Raw genomic sequence first — 18,537 nt, 5'->3', positions numbered from 1 at the left:
CTCAACAATATCAATCAGACAACATACTAGAGACGAGCTCTGAGATAATTATTAAGCTAAACTTATACGACAGTTGTGTAACAGCAAAGATGTGGTACACTTCATAACTTCCAGGAAGGGAAAGCTTATTACAACCTTATTTACCAAAGTCAGCAACCGTCCGCGCGTTTACTCTGTTTTTACCGTAATATAAACACCTAATTTCCACAAAAGCCGCTTTTACATCAACTAGTAGGGAAACAAATATGTAAATAATCATCGGTGGGTATTTAACTAAAAGAGGTCATCTACTATTTCTGGAGAATGGACGCAGTATCCGATTTTAACATCCCACAGAAGCCGCACGGCAAATATCAGATCGGGGCTCTTTATGAATATTTACGGTACTGCAATCGCTCGTTCCTCTGACGTCAGAAGACCCGCTGAAATTCAAAGTTAGAAGAAGAGAGCAAACAACGAGAGGATTGTTTCGTGGTTTCTGTTAGTTAAGGTTGACCCGTGTACCACCTGTAGTTTCTTACGGATATCTTCTCAGGTAAAAAAGAAAAAAAGGGGGGGAGCAATTTAGAAACAAAACATATAGAGACAAACTCGAGCTATCAGTCTAGGTTTCTGTTGCTTAAGTTAGCTAATTCGAAGCTAAACTAGCATTAACTTTAGATAGGTTAGCTTGAAAAGAGCTAGCCAAGCTGACCCAGGGTGTGGATGCGTTCAGCGTGCTAATCTAGTAAGTTTTAGCGTGACAGGTTGTTCGGAGACGAGAAGAAAAACTTGGCGTAGATAACTAAATTGTCGCTGTGTTAAGTAAATGCTCCAGTTTTCGCTGAAGAGCTAGCCCAATCAGCCAGCAGTGTTTTTGTTTTTAAAAACGAGCCAAGCCAAAACCAAGCTGAAATGGGGCGTTTTCACGTTTAGTTTTAGCTGCGATAATCCGTGTCATTTTTAATTTTGCAAATTTATTTTACTTTGTTGTAGGCAGATAAATGTCACTGAGTTTACCGACCTGATTTTCGAAGTAGGCCTGGTCGGGAGTGAAGCTTTATGGCCATAGACAGGATAAAACTTCGTTATATGGCGGCTATTTGGAAAATCGGTAAAGGCATTAGTCACTGTTGAAATTACAAAGCTAAATTCAATCTGGCATGCAGTTATTTCTTTGGATTTTGATCAGGTTTTTTTCTGGTGTGGCTTGTTTCTATTGGGAAAGTAACTATTGCTAGCTGATACCGCTTTACTCTTTAGTAAATCTGTTCATGGACTTCGAGTTTTATCTTCAAATCAGTGAAACTGACCTCTTAAAAATACTTATTCAGTGCTTAATGTTTTTGAAGCTCGATATGGAAGCAGGCGAGGAAAATGGCAACAATATGGGCTTGAAGAGACAGAGAGCACCGCTGTCGGATTCAGAGGACAATAACTGCTCAGCACCAGGTTTGTTTGTGGCTTAAACCAATGTCAAGGTTCCTTCTTTTTTATATTTACAAAATATACATATATTTACAAGAAGGAGTCCCTTATGCCTGTTGCCTATGTCTTGCTGTCTCAGAGACCAGTGACAGTCAGAAGAGGCGCCGTCTGGAAGCGGCTGGTCAGGAGAACCACTGCCCTGAAGCATCTTCCTCTGGACGCCGAGCAGAGCTTGAAACCAAACCCGACACACCGATAGTTCCCTCAGTCCGGTCACGAGTTCAACAGCTCACCCAGAGAAGAGATGGTAAATGACTGTTTTCTGCATACAAGTTCATGCATGCTGAACATGTGACAAAATACTTGACTGATCTGTACAGTACAGTTGTGACAAAACCTTCACGAAGGTGGAATTTATTGCACCACTGGCTTTGTTTGGGTAGCTAACAAACTCAGGTAATGCTTAAGATAGCAGATCAAAAGTCAACTAGATTATTTACCAAGCAAGATAAGACCTGCTGTCAAGATGTTGAGTAATTTCTGTTGAGCCCGAGTGACTGTGTGGGAGTTGGATCATTCCTGTAGTTTGTAACAAAGTGTGTTGTATTTTAGGAGGAGCTCCTCCTGCACAGCGGTGCCTCTCGGATCCAGGCGGGGACAGCAAGGGCTACAAAGAGCCTTTCCTTGGTGAGATTACATATGAGCACACCTTCAAAAACCTCTCTATCAACATCACCTGTTATTAACTAACTACAAACAATTTCAGTCTTAAAGACTGAAGCCTAAATAGATTGCTTACTGTAATGACTCCATTAATTAGAGTGTATTACAGAGGGACACAGACTGAAGTTCAGTCCTGACATTGGCCTTACTGCCCGTCCCTGAGTTTGCAACACCCAGCTGCTAAGTTCTAATCTAAAATAACACAACATGTGTAGTGAATGTATGTCAGTAGTAAACATGACAGGTGTTTCTTTTTATGATACATCTGGCTAACTTGAGTAATGGAGCTAAACAATTTGTTTTTGAGCAGTAGCTGATTTCCATTCATAAATATTTTCTTTTGTTCTTTTGTTACTTTATATTGGAAGCATTACTGTTATTTGCATTATATCTATGCAGTGTTATGGGAGGGTGTGCATGAGAAGCTGAGTCTGGACCCAGAAAAATCCCTTAATATGAAGGTCTTGAGTCTTTCACCTGATGACTGTTTTTTTTTTTTTTTCTATTAATTTAGCTCATTGGTTCAATTTGATAACCAACAAAAGCTTAAGGCCATCATTCCACCTTGTTAGAGTTATTTAAGGTAATTGGTCTTTAGTATCCCACCTTTGACTTAAACACTGTCTGAAAATTTTTCCAGGTGAGGCAGAGTTCAATCAGCGGATGGAGCGATTCAAAATGGCCTCTTTCCAGAGTAGCCCCACCAACACCCCAAGCACCTCCAACCAGTGCCCCCGGACACGCTCCAGCTTTGTATCAGTCATCCAACAAAAACTCCAGGGCTCAACTACACCCAGCTCAAAGCAGGTTTCTCGCATCCGCCAGGTTGGTTTAACAGCTTTAATCGCTGAAATGCAGATTCAATACTCCCATGTGCTGCTTCTTAAGGGGGGAAATTTGTTATTTAAATCTAATACTAAAAAACCATTGAAAGAAATAATTTCTTTTGTAATATTCAAATACTGGATAATTGATTATGCTTGTGATAAATGTCTAAAATCTGATATGTTTTCACTGGTCAGGAGCGGGAGCATGAACTGAGTCAGGTGCCGTTTCAGCCCATCGCTGAGAACGCCTGGCTGAAACGGAGCAGCTCAGATTCCGCTTTAGCAGAGGTGAGTTTTCAGACCCTGACGTTCCACCTACAGAGCTCCGATAATAAACTGTCATAGTTTATTATCTGTTATTTTAAAATCGATGGGATAAATTAAAGCTTCATGCTTGAATTGCCATCAAGTATAGCAGTGTGGATTAGTATCACAGCTGTGAAACAGTAAATAGTAATTGATGCACACAGTCAGTGTCAACAAGAATTCGGCACGTCCTGATTTGACTAAAACTTTGTTCAGGTTTTAACTCGTTTTTGTGGATTATAGCTTTGGTAAACTGTACTTTTCATTTTTCCCTGTTAGTTTTCATAGATTTTTTTAACATGACAGTTTATATAAACAGGAGAGGACTCCTTGTGGCCCTTCAGGTCCCTCCTCCAGTGTTCCTAGATCAAAAAGGAGAGTGCAGTGGCCTCCCACATGCCCCTGGGATGTGAGTCAGTAGTGTAAAACCCTGCGTTGTCTAGTCACCTGGTATTATGGGCCACATAGACTTGGGCAGAGATCAGTTGATTAAATATGTCTTGAAGCACTGCTGGAGACAGAGTTTCTTTATAAACCTGAGGTTCATTCCTTACTCTGCACCTTCTTCTCTCTTCTGTGGTTTTCGGGATGTTGGCTTGTCACTGCGGTAACAAAGGTCATGTTTGGTGTGCAGTGGTGGATTCATGCACTTGTACATTTGAAGATTGTACAGACTTACACTGTTCAGCATTATTGCACCCTGTCAATATTAATTGGTTCACTTCGTTTAGGGGCTGTTTTTTCTTCCTGTGACTTTTATATTTCATGATTTTTCTTCATGATTTCATGATTCTTTTACAATTTTCCGTCCCTATCATTATAGTCAATAAAACTCCTACTGCTTATTCTTTAATCCTGTTGTTCTTGATCTTCTGGCAGGATCAAGGTGTCGCTGATGTGAAAGACGGTAGTTTCACTGAACCTCCGACGACAAATGCAGAGAGCGCATCTCTTAATATGACAGGTAAGGCTTTGGGTGTCATTTAGATTTGAAATTGAAGCATATATTTTTCTATAATGTGAAACAAAAACAATTCTAATTAGTATTGGAATTCATATGCAACATGCGTATTGGGGCAAACACATTCGAACAGCACTTATGTACCAGGGATGTAATCTCAGGCTACTTGTCATTTGTTCGATTTGTTTTCGTCTGACCTCATTTTTAAGGAGAAAAGTTTTACGTTTCAGAATATTTTGTGAACTCTCGAGTCTGTTATGTAACCAATAATTAGGAATAATGTGACTAATAGAGCACATTTCATTACATCTTGCAAATTTCATTAATTAATAAAAAAATGTAATTGCAAGTTCATTTCGCATCTAAAATAGTAGTTCGTTTCAGTATCAGTGCAGATTTTGTGCTCTTTATATAAATGACTCGGTATGTTCAGTAACTGCTCTGAAGGTTTAACAAGTATAAAGCTATAAAAGGTGTGTAGTGATGAGATGCGAGACTCCTGTTTCTCAACAGGTGAGATGACATCCGGTCACTCTGAAGCTCCTGCAGCTTATTCAGAGACTGGAATGCAGAAACAGTGCGTTCTCAGTGAAGAACCCAGACAGACGCAAGAGGCTCTGTCTGCTAATGAAGAAGAGCAGCCAGGTCCCCAACAACCAGAGGGCCGAACTGTGTTAAAGCTTTCTTTTAGCGAGGATCACAGTTTCTGCAAAGCCCCCTCTGGTGAGGATCAGAACATGTCTGACTTACCTGCATCTAATGAGCAAAGCTTCTCTGAATTAACTCTTCCACACGAGTCAAATGTTAGGGAAACATCCCAGGAGTCCACAATAAGTGAACAGGGTAGCTCTGACATGCTGGCCTTTGAAGACGATGAAAAGATGGATAGTTCGTGCTGTAGTGACGGGGAGATTGAACCGTCAACAGATGAGGAGTTAAGGATGTGGCGATATCCTCAAAGCACAGCGTGCATGGAGGAAGAATCCGCCATAGATGAAGTGCACGAAGCATGTGTGAAGGATGTGCAAGGGGAATCATCCCAAATGAACAAAGAGAAAACAGATGAAAATGAACCCACTGACATCCAGGATGATGGTCCACGTTCTGATGTCTCTACTAAGACCGCTGGCTGTTCTGAAATACAAAAAGATGACGAATCCAAACCAGAAAGCTGTTTAGAAAACTCAATGAGAGGGAAGTGTACTTTAGACCGAGACGAAGAGAGCACGGAGTCATGTAAGGAAGGTAGTCAGGGTCTACTTACAGCAGATAGTGATGTTCTTACAATAAAACGAGAGCAGAAAGACATGGAACTATGCAGTCATGATGATGATGCAGCTGAACAGTCAAAGGAAACCCAGACAGTCTGTATCAAAGAAGAGTCAGACAGCGGAGGCTCAGATGGAGACAAACGAGCATTGCCTACTTCTTTTGAAAATGAACAAAATGAGCATGCGGGACTAGAGAGAAATCTAGAAGATGAGGCTCAACCTGTGGTAAAGCCCAAGGGCACATTAACAGAGGCTGATGGAGCTCAGACCTCAGCAGAGATCCAGCCATCTGATCACCTGGAGGTGGGGCAGGAATCTGTAGATGAAAGGGTGAATCTTGACGTTAGTCTGACAGAAGACACCCGCAAGCGAGGAGAGAGCTCAAAGAAGGTTTCCTTTATTCTGGAGCCTGAGTTCATCAACAGCTCAGGGGTGTCTGACAACAATACCTCTACAGAAACCGCCCTGTCAGGTGAGGGCAGTGTGAGCACCTGGGCCACCTGAGGACACTTTAGGAGAGGTGGAAACACACGGGTGAAAGAGTCTGTTGGACATGAGGTGCATGTTTTGAAAGTCCATGGTGCACAAATACACGGGTGTTTTTTGTCTAGATTGAACAATTACAATTATTTCATCAGAGCTGTGCTGAGAAGAACGTACGAAATTATTTGTTTGATGTCTAAAACACAGATTTGCTATTTGCACAGAAGCATTTGAAGTGTCGGAAAATGATTCAAAGTGATTTCATACATTTGTGATATTTTTCAGATACTGAAGTGAGCTTTCGCGACGAGACCAACACTGGTGAAATGATCGATCAGATGTTCGAGGAGGTGCTCGAATATGCTGAAAGGATGGAAGGCCCTGAGGATCACGACAGTGGTATTGGGGCTTGCTCCGTCGAAATCGATAAGATGGAGACGGAGAAGGAAAAAAGTGAAGAAGAGGGAGAGGCCAAAGAGGAGAAGAGTGATGAGAGTGATAAGGTTGATGGCATCAGGGATGAGCTGCTCAACTTTCCTCCCACTGGCATCCTCTCTCCTCTCAGCAAGTCTGTAGAGGCTGTGGTCACCCCACTGGTAAGATTTATTCCAGTCTAGAGAAGCTACACTCAGAAGCTGAAAGAGTTGGTGTCCTCCACTAGCAGACAGCATTAACGAGCGTCCTGTAAACAACACAACTTATGACATGTGTGCTAATGTTCCTACAACAGCGACTGGCCGCAAGCCAGGAGCCCATCCCTCCTTTGCTCCTGACGCCAGAGGAAACTAGCGCCCATCCTGCTGAATCTGCTCCCCTGTACAGGTAATCACAGCAGTTAGATGGTCATACACAACTACAGATTATAATAAATCCCAGCTGTTATCTTTTCACAGTCAAACTGTTGCCAGACATAAAGAGTAATAGTAATACATTTGTGTTCAAATTGTTTAAAAACCCAAATGTTCAGAGCTTTGAGATACTCCAAAAGATGCTTAAGTTAGGTCATAAAATATAAAGTGAGCTCTGAAGCTGTAAAGCAGGGGTGTCGAACTCCAGGCCTCGAGGGCCGGTGTCCTGCAGGTTTTAGATATCATCCTGGGTCAACACACCTGAATCACATGATTAACCCTTTAAGACCTACCATAGAACCAAGTCCGCCAGAGCTTATATTATATTTTTACATGCTGTGGAGCCATTTTTGGGGCATTTCAAGATGATATACATCAATACAACCATTATAGGCCAAATTTTAATAATATGTCTGCATTAAGTGCATAGTAATTACATAAATTGCAAAAAAGTGCAATAAACTACAAAAAAATTGAAAATCGTTTGTTTTTTTTAACATATATTTCTAGTTAGAGAAATTTAAGAGGCTTATCCCTCAAAACTGTAAATACAAAAAAGTTGCACAAAATAGTTTCCCACCACAGGAAATTTATTTTGAGTGTCTTCATAGTTTTATTTTTGAAATACACCAATTTTTATATAATGCAGGAAAAACAAAAATAAATATATTAAATATATAAATATTATAATGCAAATTTGCAAAAAAACAGCATATGCATCAAAATAAACTATTTCCAGCAGTGCAATATGAGTCCTAAGCATCCCAGAAACGACACAGAAAGTCATAAAGTCAAAGATAACTTTTAAAAACACCAGTATAGGCTCATGAGGCCCTGATGGTAAAAAATAAAATAAAATACATTTCCGCAGAATGACGTCCCTTCCGGTTTCGGCAGGTCTTGGGGGTCATGGTGGACATGCGATAGTTCGCGCTGATGGACGTAGGAAATGTTACGAACAGTTGATCGGATCGGTAAAGCGTGTTTCTGGAATATTATGTTTTTGTTGCTGCAAGTGCTTTTTATGCAGTTTTTGCAAAGCTATATGTGGAAGGAAACTGTGACCGAGGACAAGCTGATGGCATAAGATGTAAGTACAACTCCTCCGGTTTCATATGCAAAAAACATTATTGCTCTAGCTCACGTGGTTGCAGAGCTACCGGGATTTAAAAATAGTTAGGCAAAACGGAGCGTGCCCGCTCCGACCGGCTTTAAACGGTTAAGGAAGTAACTTAGTCATTTAGATCAGCTGTGTTGGATCAAGGACACATCTAAAACCTGCAGGACACCGGCCCTCGAGGCCTGGAGTTCGACACCTGTGCTTGGGTTGTACAAACAGGGTTGTTTGTTTGTTTGTTTGTTTGTTTTTGGTACAGCCTTGGCAGTAGTCACTAATCTCCATACATTTACACCACTCTCTAGTTCCTCATAAAAATGGGATAATTCCTCCAAGTTATTAAAACAGAAAAAAAATTATCTGATCCAAATTCAGGATCATGAACGTTTTATCAGTTTACAGCAGTTACGCTGCAATAATATCATTATCAGATCTCACAGTGGGCTCATTTGCAAACTCTGAGGTCTGTTAGTAAAAACGACTGAATCAGTCTGCACCAACACATGAGATTGTGCTCTTCAGCAGTCTGGTGGGGCTGTTGGTGCCTAATGTTTCATATGTTTTTAAATTTACTGTGTAACGAATCAAATCTACATGTTGTGCATGTTCAGAAAGCTCCAGGATGCTTTACCCACACTGTTCTGTGAACTCTTGAACTGTGCCAGCACTCGCACATCGTTTCTCAAACATTGTTATCCTTATGTTAATGTTTGTTTGTTCTCTGGTTGTCAGCATCGATGCCTACCGCACACAAAGGCAGAGTAAGCTTCCCATCGTCCAGAGCGTCACTCCGGGGGTTCAGAGACGGGCTGAAGAGACGCCCAAGCCTCAACCGCCTGTCAACATCAAGGAGAAAATAACGGTGTGTAGTTTGCTTTGACTAGTTTAGAAAAACACTGATATTACTGAAGGCTAAGCTCAATATTGTCCAACAACTTACCTGTCCTGAAGTTTACACAGGGAGTAACAGAAATTTGAAGTCTTTCTCCATTTCAACAAATGGAGCAGGACTAAATCAGTCGAGCAATGAATTTAAAAAGCGGTTTAATTATGGAAACTCGACATTCATCTGGTCTAAATTTCAAGCATGTAGAATGTTTTAATGGAGACTTTTATGCAGAGGAGCTTAATACCTTCGAACATGATCGCGCCTCATAACACTCTTATGTTATTTGTATCTGGAACTGTAGCGCAACAAAATGTTTGTTAAAGATTGAGAATGCCAAAAACTGTGGAACCTTTTGAATATATTACATGTATCAGTGATGCTCTGGGTTTGGTCGATTGTGTCCAGGCTCTTAATGAAGAAGCTGGGAAACTGCAGACTGTGATTAACCAGACGCTGCAGGCCCTGAACTGCTGTACGGATGAGGAGCACGGGCGAGGCTCACTGGAGGAGGCCGAAGCCGAGAAACTGCTGCTGGTCTCGTGTATGTAGACTGCAAGATTTTTAACCACCGCATCTTTGTGCAGTATAGAGTCAGGAATGCTTCTTCACATAAGCCACTTTCATTCCTGTCATTCTCCTTCATCTAAGCTTCTTCTCCGCAGCCGTTATTGGTCATTCATTGGTCTTTAAGATTAGGAACCAGTAGAGCTGGGCGATATAACGATATGTATTGCGAAATAACTTTTTCTCGATAGAAAAGTTAAACTATTGCGATAGGCCTCGCCGCTCTTGTCCTCTTAAAAAAAAGAAAAAAGAACAGCCAATCCAAATTAAGTAGCGCAGAGCCGAACCAATCACAGCCGCAGCGTCACGTCACGTGACTTGTTACGTACAGCACAAGTGCCAAGCTGCACATGTGTATTTGTTTGGGAAGCAGTCAGCCGCCGTGCCGCCCGGGTAATGGAGGAAATGAGTGTGCCGACTAGAGAAAAATCAACCGAGAGCGTGACCGAAGGTTACCGAAGAGAAAACAGCTGATGGTTCCAATGCCGGAGAGATTGTCGAACGGAAGAGCCACAGAAGTTCCGTAGTGTGAAGGTGTTTCGGCTATTTCAAGTCAAAAAACAGAGTAGCGCACTGTAAATTTTGCCGAAAGCAAGTCTGGAAATACAATAAAGCGGTGCATGCTCAATCTCTGACTGGAAGCGCTAATTCGTCATTCGGCTTTTGTCAGACTAAAGTAACTGTTAAACTGTTTGAAAAGCTAAGCTATACAACAAGGAGAGATCGTGAATTTCCTTTTAGTTCTCAGTTTATTTGATATTGACAAAAGTTAGTCAATTTTGTCTGTTCTTCTGTAAAACAAACTAAGATTTATTTTTAGAATTAATATTTTGTTTCTAAGTGGAATTGACAATTTAATCTGTTTTGTTTGTTCTATTTTGAAACTTAAACGCTTTAGCGGCTGCCTTTTGTGTAGTTTGCAATATTTGCCTTTATTTATCTGAAAAAGTCTCATGTTAAGTACATCTACCCTGTTGAAGTTCTTATGGGAAATAAATATTTAAATCAAAACAAGCTGCTGATTATTTCACATTTTACTTGTGAGCAACGGCACATTTAAATCTTACAAATATAGTTATTTGGCTTATATTGTGATATATATCGTTATCGTCTGAAATGAAAAAAAACATATCGTGATATGAAAAAATCTTATATCGCCCAGCTCTAGGAACCAGTCAAAACTGACAGTGTGATATCCACAACTGTCAATTCTTTGCTGATATGTTATAATATTTATCTATTTTGTGTTCCTTGCATTTATGATATATTTTCTGTTTCAGGTGAGAAGCGCTCTGCCCTGCTGGCTGAGGTGTCCAGACTGAAGGAGGAGAGGAGCTCAGAGTCTGGAGAGGCAGCAGTGGAGGACAGTGAATCCATTTCCCAGCAGCCCTGCAGAGGCACTGTCAGCATCACAAACATCCAGCTGCCGCTCAAGGTGGAATATGTCTGCTCCTCACACAGCCGTGCAGGTACCGCAGCTGAGAAGATTTCTGCCTTTGTTTGGTTTTTAATGGCTTCACTCTTAACATTCATGATGTTGTTTTTGTTTGTCGTTTAGGTCGACCAAGTCACTACTTTTTTGTTCTTATCCGCTACGGACCCTGCAACATCGTCGCCACCCCTCTGGCCACAGCTGCAGATGCTCAGAACGGAGACACCATCTCCTTCCCCACATCTGTCGCTATGTAAGCTGCATTTCATCAGCTACTCTTAAACTGGAACAAATGTTTGTGGCCTTTGACCTTATGTGACGTTTCATGTTGCGGCTCTGAAACAGCATTTTGATTTCTCATTTTGTGACTCTACTAAGTGGTAATTGATAGGCAAAGTATCCTAATGCATTGCTTCGTCTTAATGTTTCAGGAAGGATATTCGCTCATCCTTTGAAATTGATGTGGAAGTCTACAGTCTGGTCAGTCACAATTTAGAGCTTCATTTTCTATGACTATTTACATTATACACGTTTTAAATCATTATAAACTTTCATGTGCGTTAACTGTGAACTGGTGATGTTGCAGCCAGATGTGCTAATGTAATACACACATCTGTAGTGTATCTAATGGATTAGCTGATGAGACTTGGTTGGATTGTTTGCTGGATTGTATAAGGCTCTGGTTAGGCTGCCCTTTGCTTGGGTGTGTGCTGGTTTTAAAGGCAGTTTAAGGTGTGCTGCATTAGGCCTAGTGATTTGTTTTTAATGACCTTCTTACTGCTCAATATACCAAATAGAGGTGGGAATCACCATACATCCCACGATACGATATTATCACAATACTTAACGCACGATACGATATTATTGCAATTTTTTAAAATATTTTGCGATATTCAGATTCTGTACATAAAGGTAAACTTTATCAATATTCATTTTATCTAATATCAAAGTCTCACACTCAGTCTTTCTCTCATTTCAGTTTTATTGTTGACAAACTGAACGGTTTGTATTACAGTCTAGTCCAACTTAACTGAACGCAACCATCTGGTACAATTACAGCTATTCTGAACTATGCAGTTTATGAAAACTATGCAGCCCCTTCAGCAACTGAAGAATTTGAAAGTAAATTAAAACAAAATATAATTTTACATTAAATAAAAAAGTTTTAAACTTAATTAAAAGAAAACATGTCTTAAATTAAAATAAGTAAACTGTCATGTTTATTGCTGCCATAAAAAAAGTTAAACACATTTGGACAGTGAAGGAATGTCAGGATTCTCGCTCAGAAAAAGGATCAACATGCTCTGAAGTCAGAGCACAAAAACCTTTTTGTAACAAAATATCGATTTCTGCTGTCCCTGTATCCATACATTATTAGCAAACAAAATATCACCATACTACACAGTATCGATTTTTTCCCCCACCCCTAATACCAAATGTGTAAAATATGTATTATTATTATTGTGTTTGTGTTGATTTTAAATGTGGAGTGTTGTTGTCTAAAACTGAAATTATTTTATATTTTTATTATGTTGTTTTTTGCCATCTAGTCCCAAACCTCAGCCAGTAACTGCACCATGGAGCGGGCCTCCACCAAGCCACGGGTAAGCTGGTCATTTTTAAGCTCACTGCATGTTTATATATACAATGTTTGAATTCATTAATGTTGCCTTCTCATGTGCAGGTCACTCCAAGAAAGCTTCTGAACACTCTCACGGTGAGGTTTCAGTTTTATTTTTCATCAAATCGTGGTTATACTTTGAGTTTTACTCTTATTTATTCATCTGTCTTATTTTCCAGCAGAGATCCAGCGTCAGTTCAACGTGTAAGTTGTTTTATTTTGGTCACTAATTTATTTTATTTTGTCAGTGCATAAAGAGCAGCATGGTTACAGGTCTTCAAATGTCTTAAAAGCATATTTATAACCAAAGGCCTTAAATTGTTTTATATTGGCTTCAGTTGGAGTATAGTTTCCATTTTCTTTAGTATTTCTTTAGCTGGATCCTAAATTTTATTTTCATGAAGTTCACTGTTAAGTCTTACATTGAACTTGATTTTTAGCTGTAAGTGCATGCTTATTGGGGTGTATTATTATCTATGTTATTGTAGGGTCTTTATCTTACAATATAAATTGCCTTATGTTTTGTTGTGATTTGGCGCAATATCAAAAAACTTGACTTGAGGCATAAACATCCAGATGAGGCTTCAGTTCGTCCTGTTTCACTCTTTGAACAAACTGGCACAAAGATGGTTATAATGGTGGTTGGTGATATACTTCCAGCTCTAAGTGTTGCACATTAGTCATGTTTTTGTTTTTGCTGCTTCAGCTGCTGCTCCTCCTCTCATCACCCGGCGCTCCAGTAACTTTTGTCTGGTCGGCTCTCATAAGATCGCGTTGGCCTCACTGGGACACAGCAAATTCCCCCTGGATAAGGTAAGATTGTGTCTGTTGCTGGGGGTGAACACTGAGGAGGACTTTTGGTGAAAGCCTGTTCAACATTTTTACAAATATTTTAATATTCAGCAACTCTGGAACCTAGTGGAAATGTGAGTTTTGGTAAAGAGAAATAGGAGTTGGCGATGGAAACTTGTCTTTGAAAGTTTGATAAGTAAAAAATAAGATGGACAAATGGAGGCTTCTTTTGTCTGTGTAGTTGTGTAAATGTGAATTTGCTGATTGAGTGATGCAGCTGAATAAAAGCACTGTCTTTGGGATTTGCAGCCTGAGAGGAAGAAGCACAGTGTTGCAAACACCACCCCGCATGCTTTCCCCCTTTTCATTTGTCATTACTTCACACATGCACGGGCTCACTGGTGATGTAACGTGTCTGTGTCCCTCCCCCTCTTTTCTTGCTTCTTCCACTCAGATGAAACTGGATGGCAAAGTCAGGAGGCTGCTGGGAGATGAATTTCAGGAAAAGGTTTCACTTTTTCACAATTCTGTCACCCCTCCACCTCTCTGAAAACTCACCTATTTCATAATTCATAAAAACCTTCGAGGGTTCTTTGTAAATAACTTTGCTGTCACTTTAGATAAGAAAGAGAAACTAACTAACTAAGAAACTAATCTCAGAAATTAAAGACTATCCATTATGTTGCCATTTTAAATGTGAAACTTGTTCTTAAGGACATAAAGTGATCTCAACTTGCTTATACATATTACTGCATGTGTAGTCAGTGTACATGTTCTTACATTTCTCTATATATTCTTGATTCCTGCAGATTGAAATTATCTTTACTCCGTGGAAAACGGCAGCATTCGCTGTCGAAGTGACCACTGCCGGTCATCTGTTAGATTATGTGTAGAAAAGCATGTTGGGATGTATTTGAAATGCTGTTTTCTGTTACCACCATTTAAAATCCTGCCAGTCTGACACTGTGTGCCCCTCCCTGTCCTTTTCTGGCGTTAGGTGCCCTTTCTTTCCCCTCTAGAGGGCAACATCTACCTGCAGCTGGAGAGCAAGAGCCACTCTGACGTGCAGCACCAAGGCTTCCTGGTCAGGAATTTTATATATTTGATTATATATTTTTATATTAAAGAAAAACCTGAGAGTCACAGAGAGATTTATCTTAGCAGGATATTTTCTTGGGTGTTTTACTTTATTCTTCCATTCCCACTCACACTCCGTCTGCCGCTCTGTAGCAGATGCAGCTGGTTCGGTGTCACGATGCTGAGCTCACAGAGGCTGCAGACCAGAACGAAAACTCCTGTTTCCAGCTGGCAGCTATGATTCATGTTAGCATAGGTGGAGACTTCCTGAAACTGTGCTTAAGCACTTTGTCTGAAAATGAAAAAATTCTCTCATGCCATTTAACAAGTAGTTTCTAAGCCAGCCACGCAGATGAATCACGAGTGTGATCTGGAGGCTTGAAGCCTTCGTTGCGTGAGCATCAGATCATTTGGACCAGTGAGTCAAATCAAAGATAAAATGCCAGGCACACATTAATGTTCCAGATATAAAAAAAAATTGAAATTGAAGTCATGTCTCAGTTTCTTAAAGTGACATTGCAGGGAGTGCAGATCCTGCCTCAGCTAAATTTTACACACATCAAATCATTTTCCTCTAAATTTAAACAGCTGTTTTCACTGCATTGTTGCTGTGTTTGTGTTCCCAGACGATGTTCGAGTTGATCAGTGGGTATGGGGTCTGGCATCGTCGCTTTTTTGTCCTGGAGGAATGCAACCTGTACTACTGGAACTATCCAAATGACAGAGAAACAAAGGTATGAACGAGCAGGTGTCACATAGATGTGAAATATGGAAGTTCCAGCCCATAAAAATCTAAAAGCATATCTGATTTAAATTTTGCCATCTCTTCAGTGTCATCTTCTTGTGCATGTCTGAGTAGCTTCTGGGGCTATTTTTAGGTTTCGCAGTGGAAGTTCATGACTGTGCTACAGTGATGCCTGCTTGCTGCAGTGTCAAAACATTTAAACGGACTTATTTTCAGCTCCAGCTCCAATCAGCAGTGGTTAGCACCCTGACATTTTAAATCTAAGAAACTGTTACATTAATAAAACATGAATAATTAGTTTTGTGGCTCTAACTAGCAAGGTAAGCAACTTAAATGTAAATGTGTAGTTGACCACCTGCACAGGCACTCATGAGAAGGCGACTCTGAACTGGCCAAGTTTAATTGTTGCCATCAGTGAACTTAAATCGGTCTTTTGTGTTCAACTTCTAAGGAGGCAGAAGGCAGCATCTCTCTCTCCAGCTCACAGAGTCAGTGCGTCAGGCCTGTCAAGAGGGAGTTGTGTGCTCGACCTTTCACCTTTGAGCTGGTGAGCAGCGTATCGCAGCAGGAGCAAGACCTCAGCCAGGATGCCGAAGCCAAGTAAGTAGGAATTTAACAACCCCGACTCCCTGAAAACGAGGTCTTTGCTTGCACAAACAGACAAAAACATTAGAGCGAAGTGTTTAATGTGTTGTAGTCAGCCTACTTTCAGTGTGAATCACAGCTGCAAACTGACTTTTTCACTTTTATCCAGCAGGAAAAGCTCAGGTTTAACTGTCAGGACCTCTGTTCTGTGCATGATGGCTCATTTTGCTCACAAAATTGAGCTCATCTACTTTTCTCGCTGATTCATTTTGTTTGACTGATTTACACATTTAAGCCAGTTTATTCCACATTTGTTTACAGTGAGCATGACGCATGACGTTGCTCTTCTGGCTGCATCCAGCTAGTGATGTCACAGTGGGTGTTGCGTTTTTGACAGCTGATGGGAAACACCTTTCGGTGACACCACTCACTGGGTGGAGGCTGGACACTAATAGCCGCACACAAACTGACGAAGGCCGTTCCTGTTTCAGGTGTTGGTTTTCGGCAGACACCAAGCAGGAGAGGTTGGACTGGATGGAGAAGCTCAACCAGGCTCTTTTGGACTTTCAGACGTGGAATCGAACCCAAACAGAGAGTCAGCAGGCAAACACGTCCAGCAGTGGGAACCTGAGGGAGAGTATACTGTAACACATCACTAAGACACCTGCTGGGATGTGCTTCAGGGTTTACTCTTCATCTCAGAGTGTTTGCCTCTCTCATTTATCTTTGGGAGATTTTTTTTTTTCCTTGTATGTGTTTCTTTTTAACCTGAATCCAAACACTTTTGTTTGGTTCCCCTTTTGGTTCCCAAGTCACAGCTGTCTGAGTATTTACGTTTTATATATATATATCTATGTTTTTGTGGCAATCAGCTGCTTCAGCCTCTGCTGGCAATAATATAGGGCACTTTCAGTATCTGAGATGACTCTTGCCTTATACCCTCATATATGTTTCTGCTATAATTTACATTTATTTGGATTCAGATTGTGTTTTTTTGTATCATTTAAATGGGAAGGCTAAAATTTATATAGAGACACTAATAAATATATACAGGTATAAATCTTTAACTGTAGTAATCTGGGATTTCGTGTTTGAAATGGACAGAAACACTAATAATTAAAACTGTAGAATGAATTTTGGCTGGTGTTGAATGGGAGTAAGTAATGTAAAATCTATTCTCGGCAGGCGTTCAGACCTCTCTACTGACAGATAATCATCTTGGGATTTTTCCAAAGAATTTGTGGAATTCTATGGAAAATCTACAGGAGGTGAAGTCTGTATATAATTAGTTTTAATATGATGTCATGCTGAAAACCAGGGATGCACCAACATATATCATAATCAATCAAATACTGGTAAATCTGTAAGCATCTGTATTGGTCTTTTTCAAATATATCAGCCAATCTGCCTTTTAGTAATAGCAGTAGCTGTTGTTTACCCTCCATATATCCATATGTGTGGATACAACATGCATGCATTTCTCCTCCTGACACACAAGAAGGAATAAATTAAATGAATCTAAAGTATAAAATGTGTATAAATACCCTGAATGTCTTGCAGAATTAATATTGTTATCAGCCATGAAACTGCTAGTCAGTGCATCTCTGTTTTATTTCTAAAAGCGTGAGTCTTCTGCATTACAAGTGGAGATAAATAAAATCATATTTTACGTGTATTTCAGCTGGGGAGGCCCCTGACACGCTGCTGCAATGAATGCTGTCTGCCTGATGTTCTGCTATTGTCCATCTCTGTCACTTTATTCTAAATGTTGATGATGTGAACTCTCATTCTATGCACTTAATGGAAGCCAAACGGTAAAATAAATGAAGTATAACTGCTACAAAAGTGTTCTGACTGATGGGTTTAAATGATACAGAAACAAATGACCAATTATTAACAATAAACACCATTTTTCCTACTAATGCAAAAAAATATTTGAAAGCCTGTGCACAGATCCCCAAATGTTTTACTACAATTACTCGCCTGCTCATGTATTCATGTAAAAGTAGCCGTTTCAGCCGTAAACCTGCTATACATGGGACGCTTAAGAGAATCTGGCAGGAAGGCTGCTCAGGTCAGGAATGCCATACAGGAAGTAGTCTAGAATTAGACTTCCTGTTCGTCCCACTGCTCCTCTGGGTGGAGGGTGTTACGGTGCTCAAGGTGATGACAACAACAGGGAGCAGAGGGTCACGTGATTGAGCTTTCAGGACGGCCGTACGGCTGTGTCAGCAGCCTCATCCTCTGGGTGCAGGGCGGCGATGCATTATGCCTGCCAGAGCTTTGCTATGTTGTGGGGCAGGAATGTAGAACTGGTCTATTAGATCAGTACAAATGGAAGCCAGTTCATTATTCATTACAGCTATGTAAACATGCTCGAACGAAACAATTTCTGCTCGTTGATTTTGAAGTCTTACTAGAAAAATATGAGTGCGTCAGAGGTTTGTTTTGCTTTTGTAGCTACAGTTTACACTTTGACCTTAAACACATCATAAAATATGCTCTTGAAGAAAGAACACCTATAAGGATAAACTCCCAGAATGTGTGTGATTGTGCCTGTTTAGCAGAGCCGGGTTTTAAACAATGTATGTTGCAACTTTCTTGAGAACCACTCATCCAAACATGAACAAATTGAAGTAATTTCAGGCAGGAAGGTGTGATGGAAGTTTTCTGTTCTGTAATTTCACACCTCAAAGTGCTCCACTGCAACAAGCCTACTAAGTTTAAAGTTGATTGGACAAATTCAATTCAATTTTATTTATATAGCGCCAAATCACAACAAAAGTTGCCTCAAGGCGATGAAACAAAGTGCAATATAATCTTTTTATCTGTCCCCTCACTACATTTTTGAGCTTTTTTTTTTTTTTAAAAATATTTTTATTGAAAAAA

The 18,537-nt window shown here is 40.3% G+C and overlaps 1 protein-coding gene across 1 annotated transcript; it reads left to right on the top strand.

The window, feature by feature from the left end:
- The first annotated feature begins 403 nt into the window (after positions 1–403).
- anln2 (anillin, actin binding protein 2) lies at positions 404–17,493 on the top strand. Its single transcript, XM_087844139.1, has 25 exons — positions 404–535; positions 1,332–1,431; positions 1,547–1,714; positions 2,020–2,094; positions 2,771–2,955; positions 3,153–3,245; positions 3,583–3,672; positions 4,143–4,227; positions 4,738–5,967; positions 6,264–6,574; positions 6,709–6,800; positions 8,676–8,805; positions 9,238–9,373; positions 10,677–10,865; positions 10,955–11,081; positions 11,260–11,308; positions 12,379–12,432; positions 12,513–12,545; positions 12,629–12,653; positions 13,156–13,262; positions 13,696–13,749; positions 14,239–14,325; positions 14,945–15,052; positions 15,515–15,663; positions 16,140–17,493. The coding sequence occupies exons 2-25, from the start codon at positions 1,338–1,340 to the stop codon at positions 16,294–16,296; spliced, it is 3,828 nt and encodes a 1,275-aa protein (XP_087700265.1). The 5' UTR covers positions 404–535; positions 1,332–1,337; the 3' UTR covers positions 16,297–17,493.
- The last annotated feature ends 1,044 nt before the right edge of the window (positions 17,494–18,537 follow it).

The sequence above is a fragment of the Neolamprologus brichardi genome, chromosome 7 (assembly GCF_056152115.1).
Source record: "Neolamprologus brichardi isolate AB-2024 chromosome 7, ASM5615211v1, whole genome shotgun sequence".
Classification (NCBI taxonomy): domain Eukaryota; kingdom Metazoa; phylum Chordata; class Actinopteri; order Cichliformes; family Cichlidae; genus Neolamprologus; species Neolamprologus brichardi.
The sequence above is the reverse complement of the archived record's forward strand: the minus strand, read 5'-3'. Positions and strand labels throughout refer to the sequence as shown.

Excerpts from the sequence above, each read along its gene's own strand:
- anln2 (XM_087844139.1), top strand. The coding sequence starts at position 1,338 with ATGGAAGCAGGCGAGGAAAATGGCAACAATATGGGCTTGAAGAGACAG. Across the intron at positions 2,956-3,152 it reads AGGTTTCTCGCATCCGCCAG|GAGCGGGAGCATGAACTGAG; the intron begins GTTGGTTTAACA and ends TTCACTGGTCAG. Across the intron at positions 9,374-10,676 it reads GAAACTGCTGCTGGTCTCGT|GTGAGAAGCGCTCTGCCCTG; the intron begins GTATGTAGACTG and ends TTTCTGTTTCAG.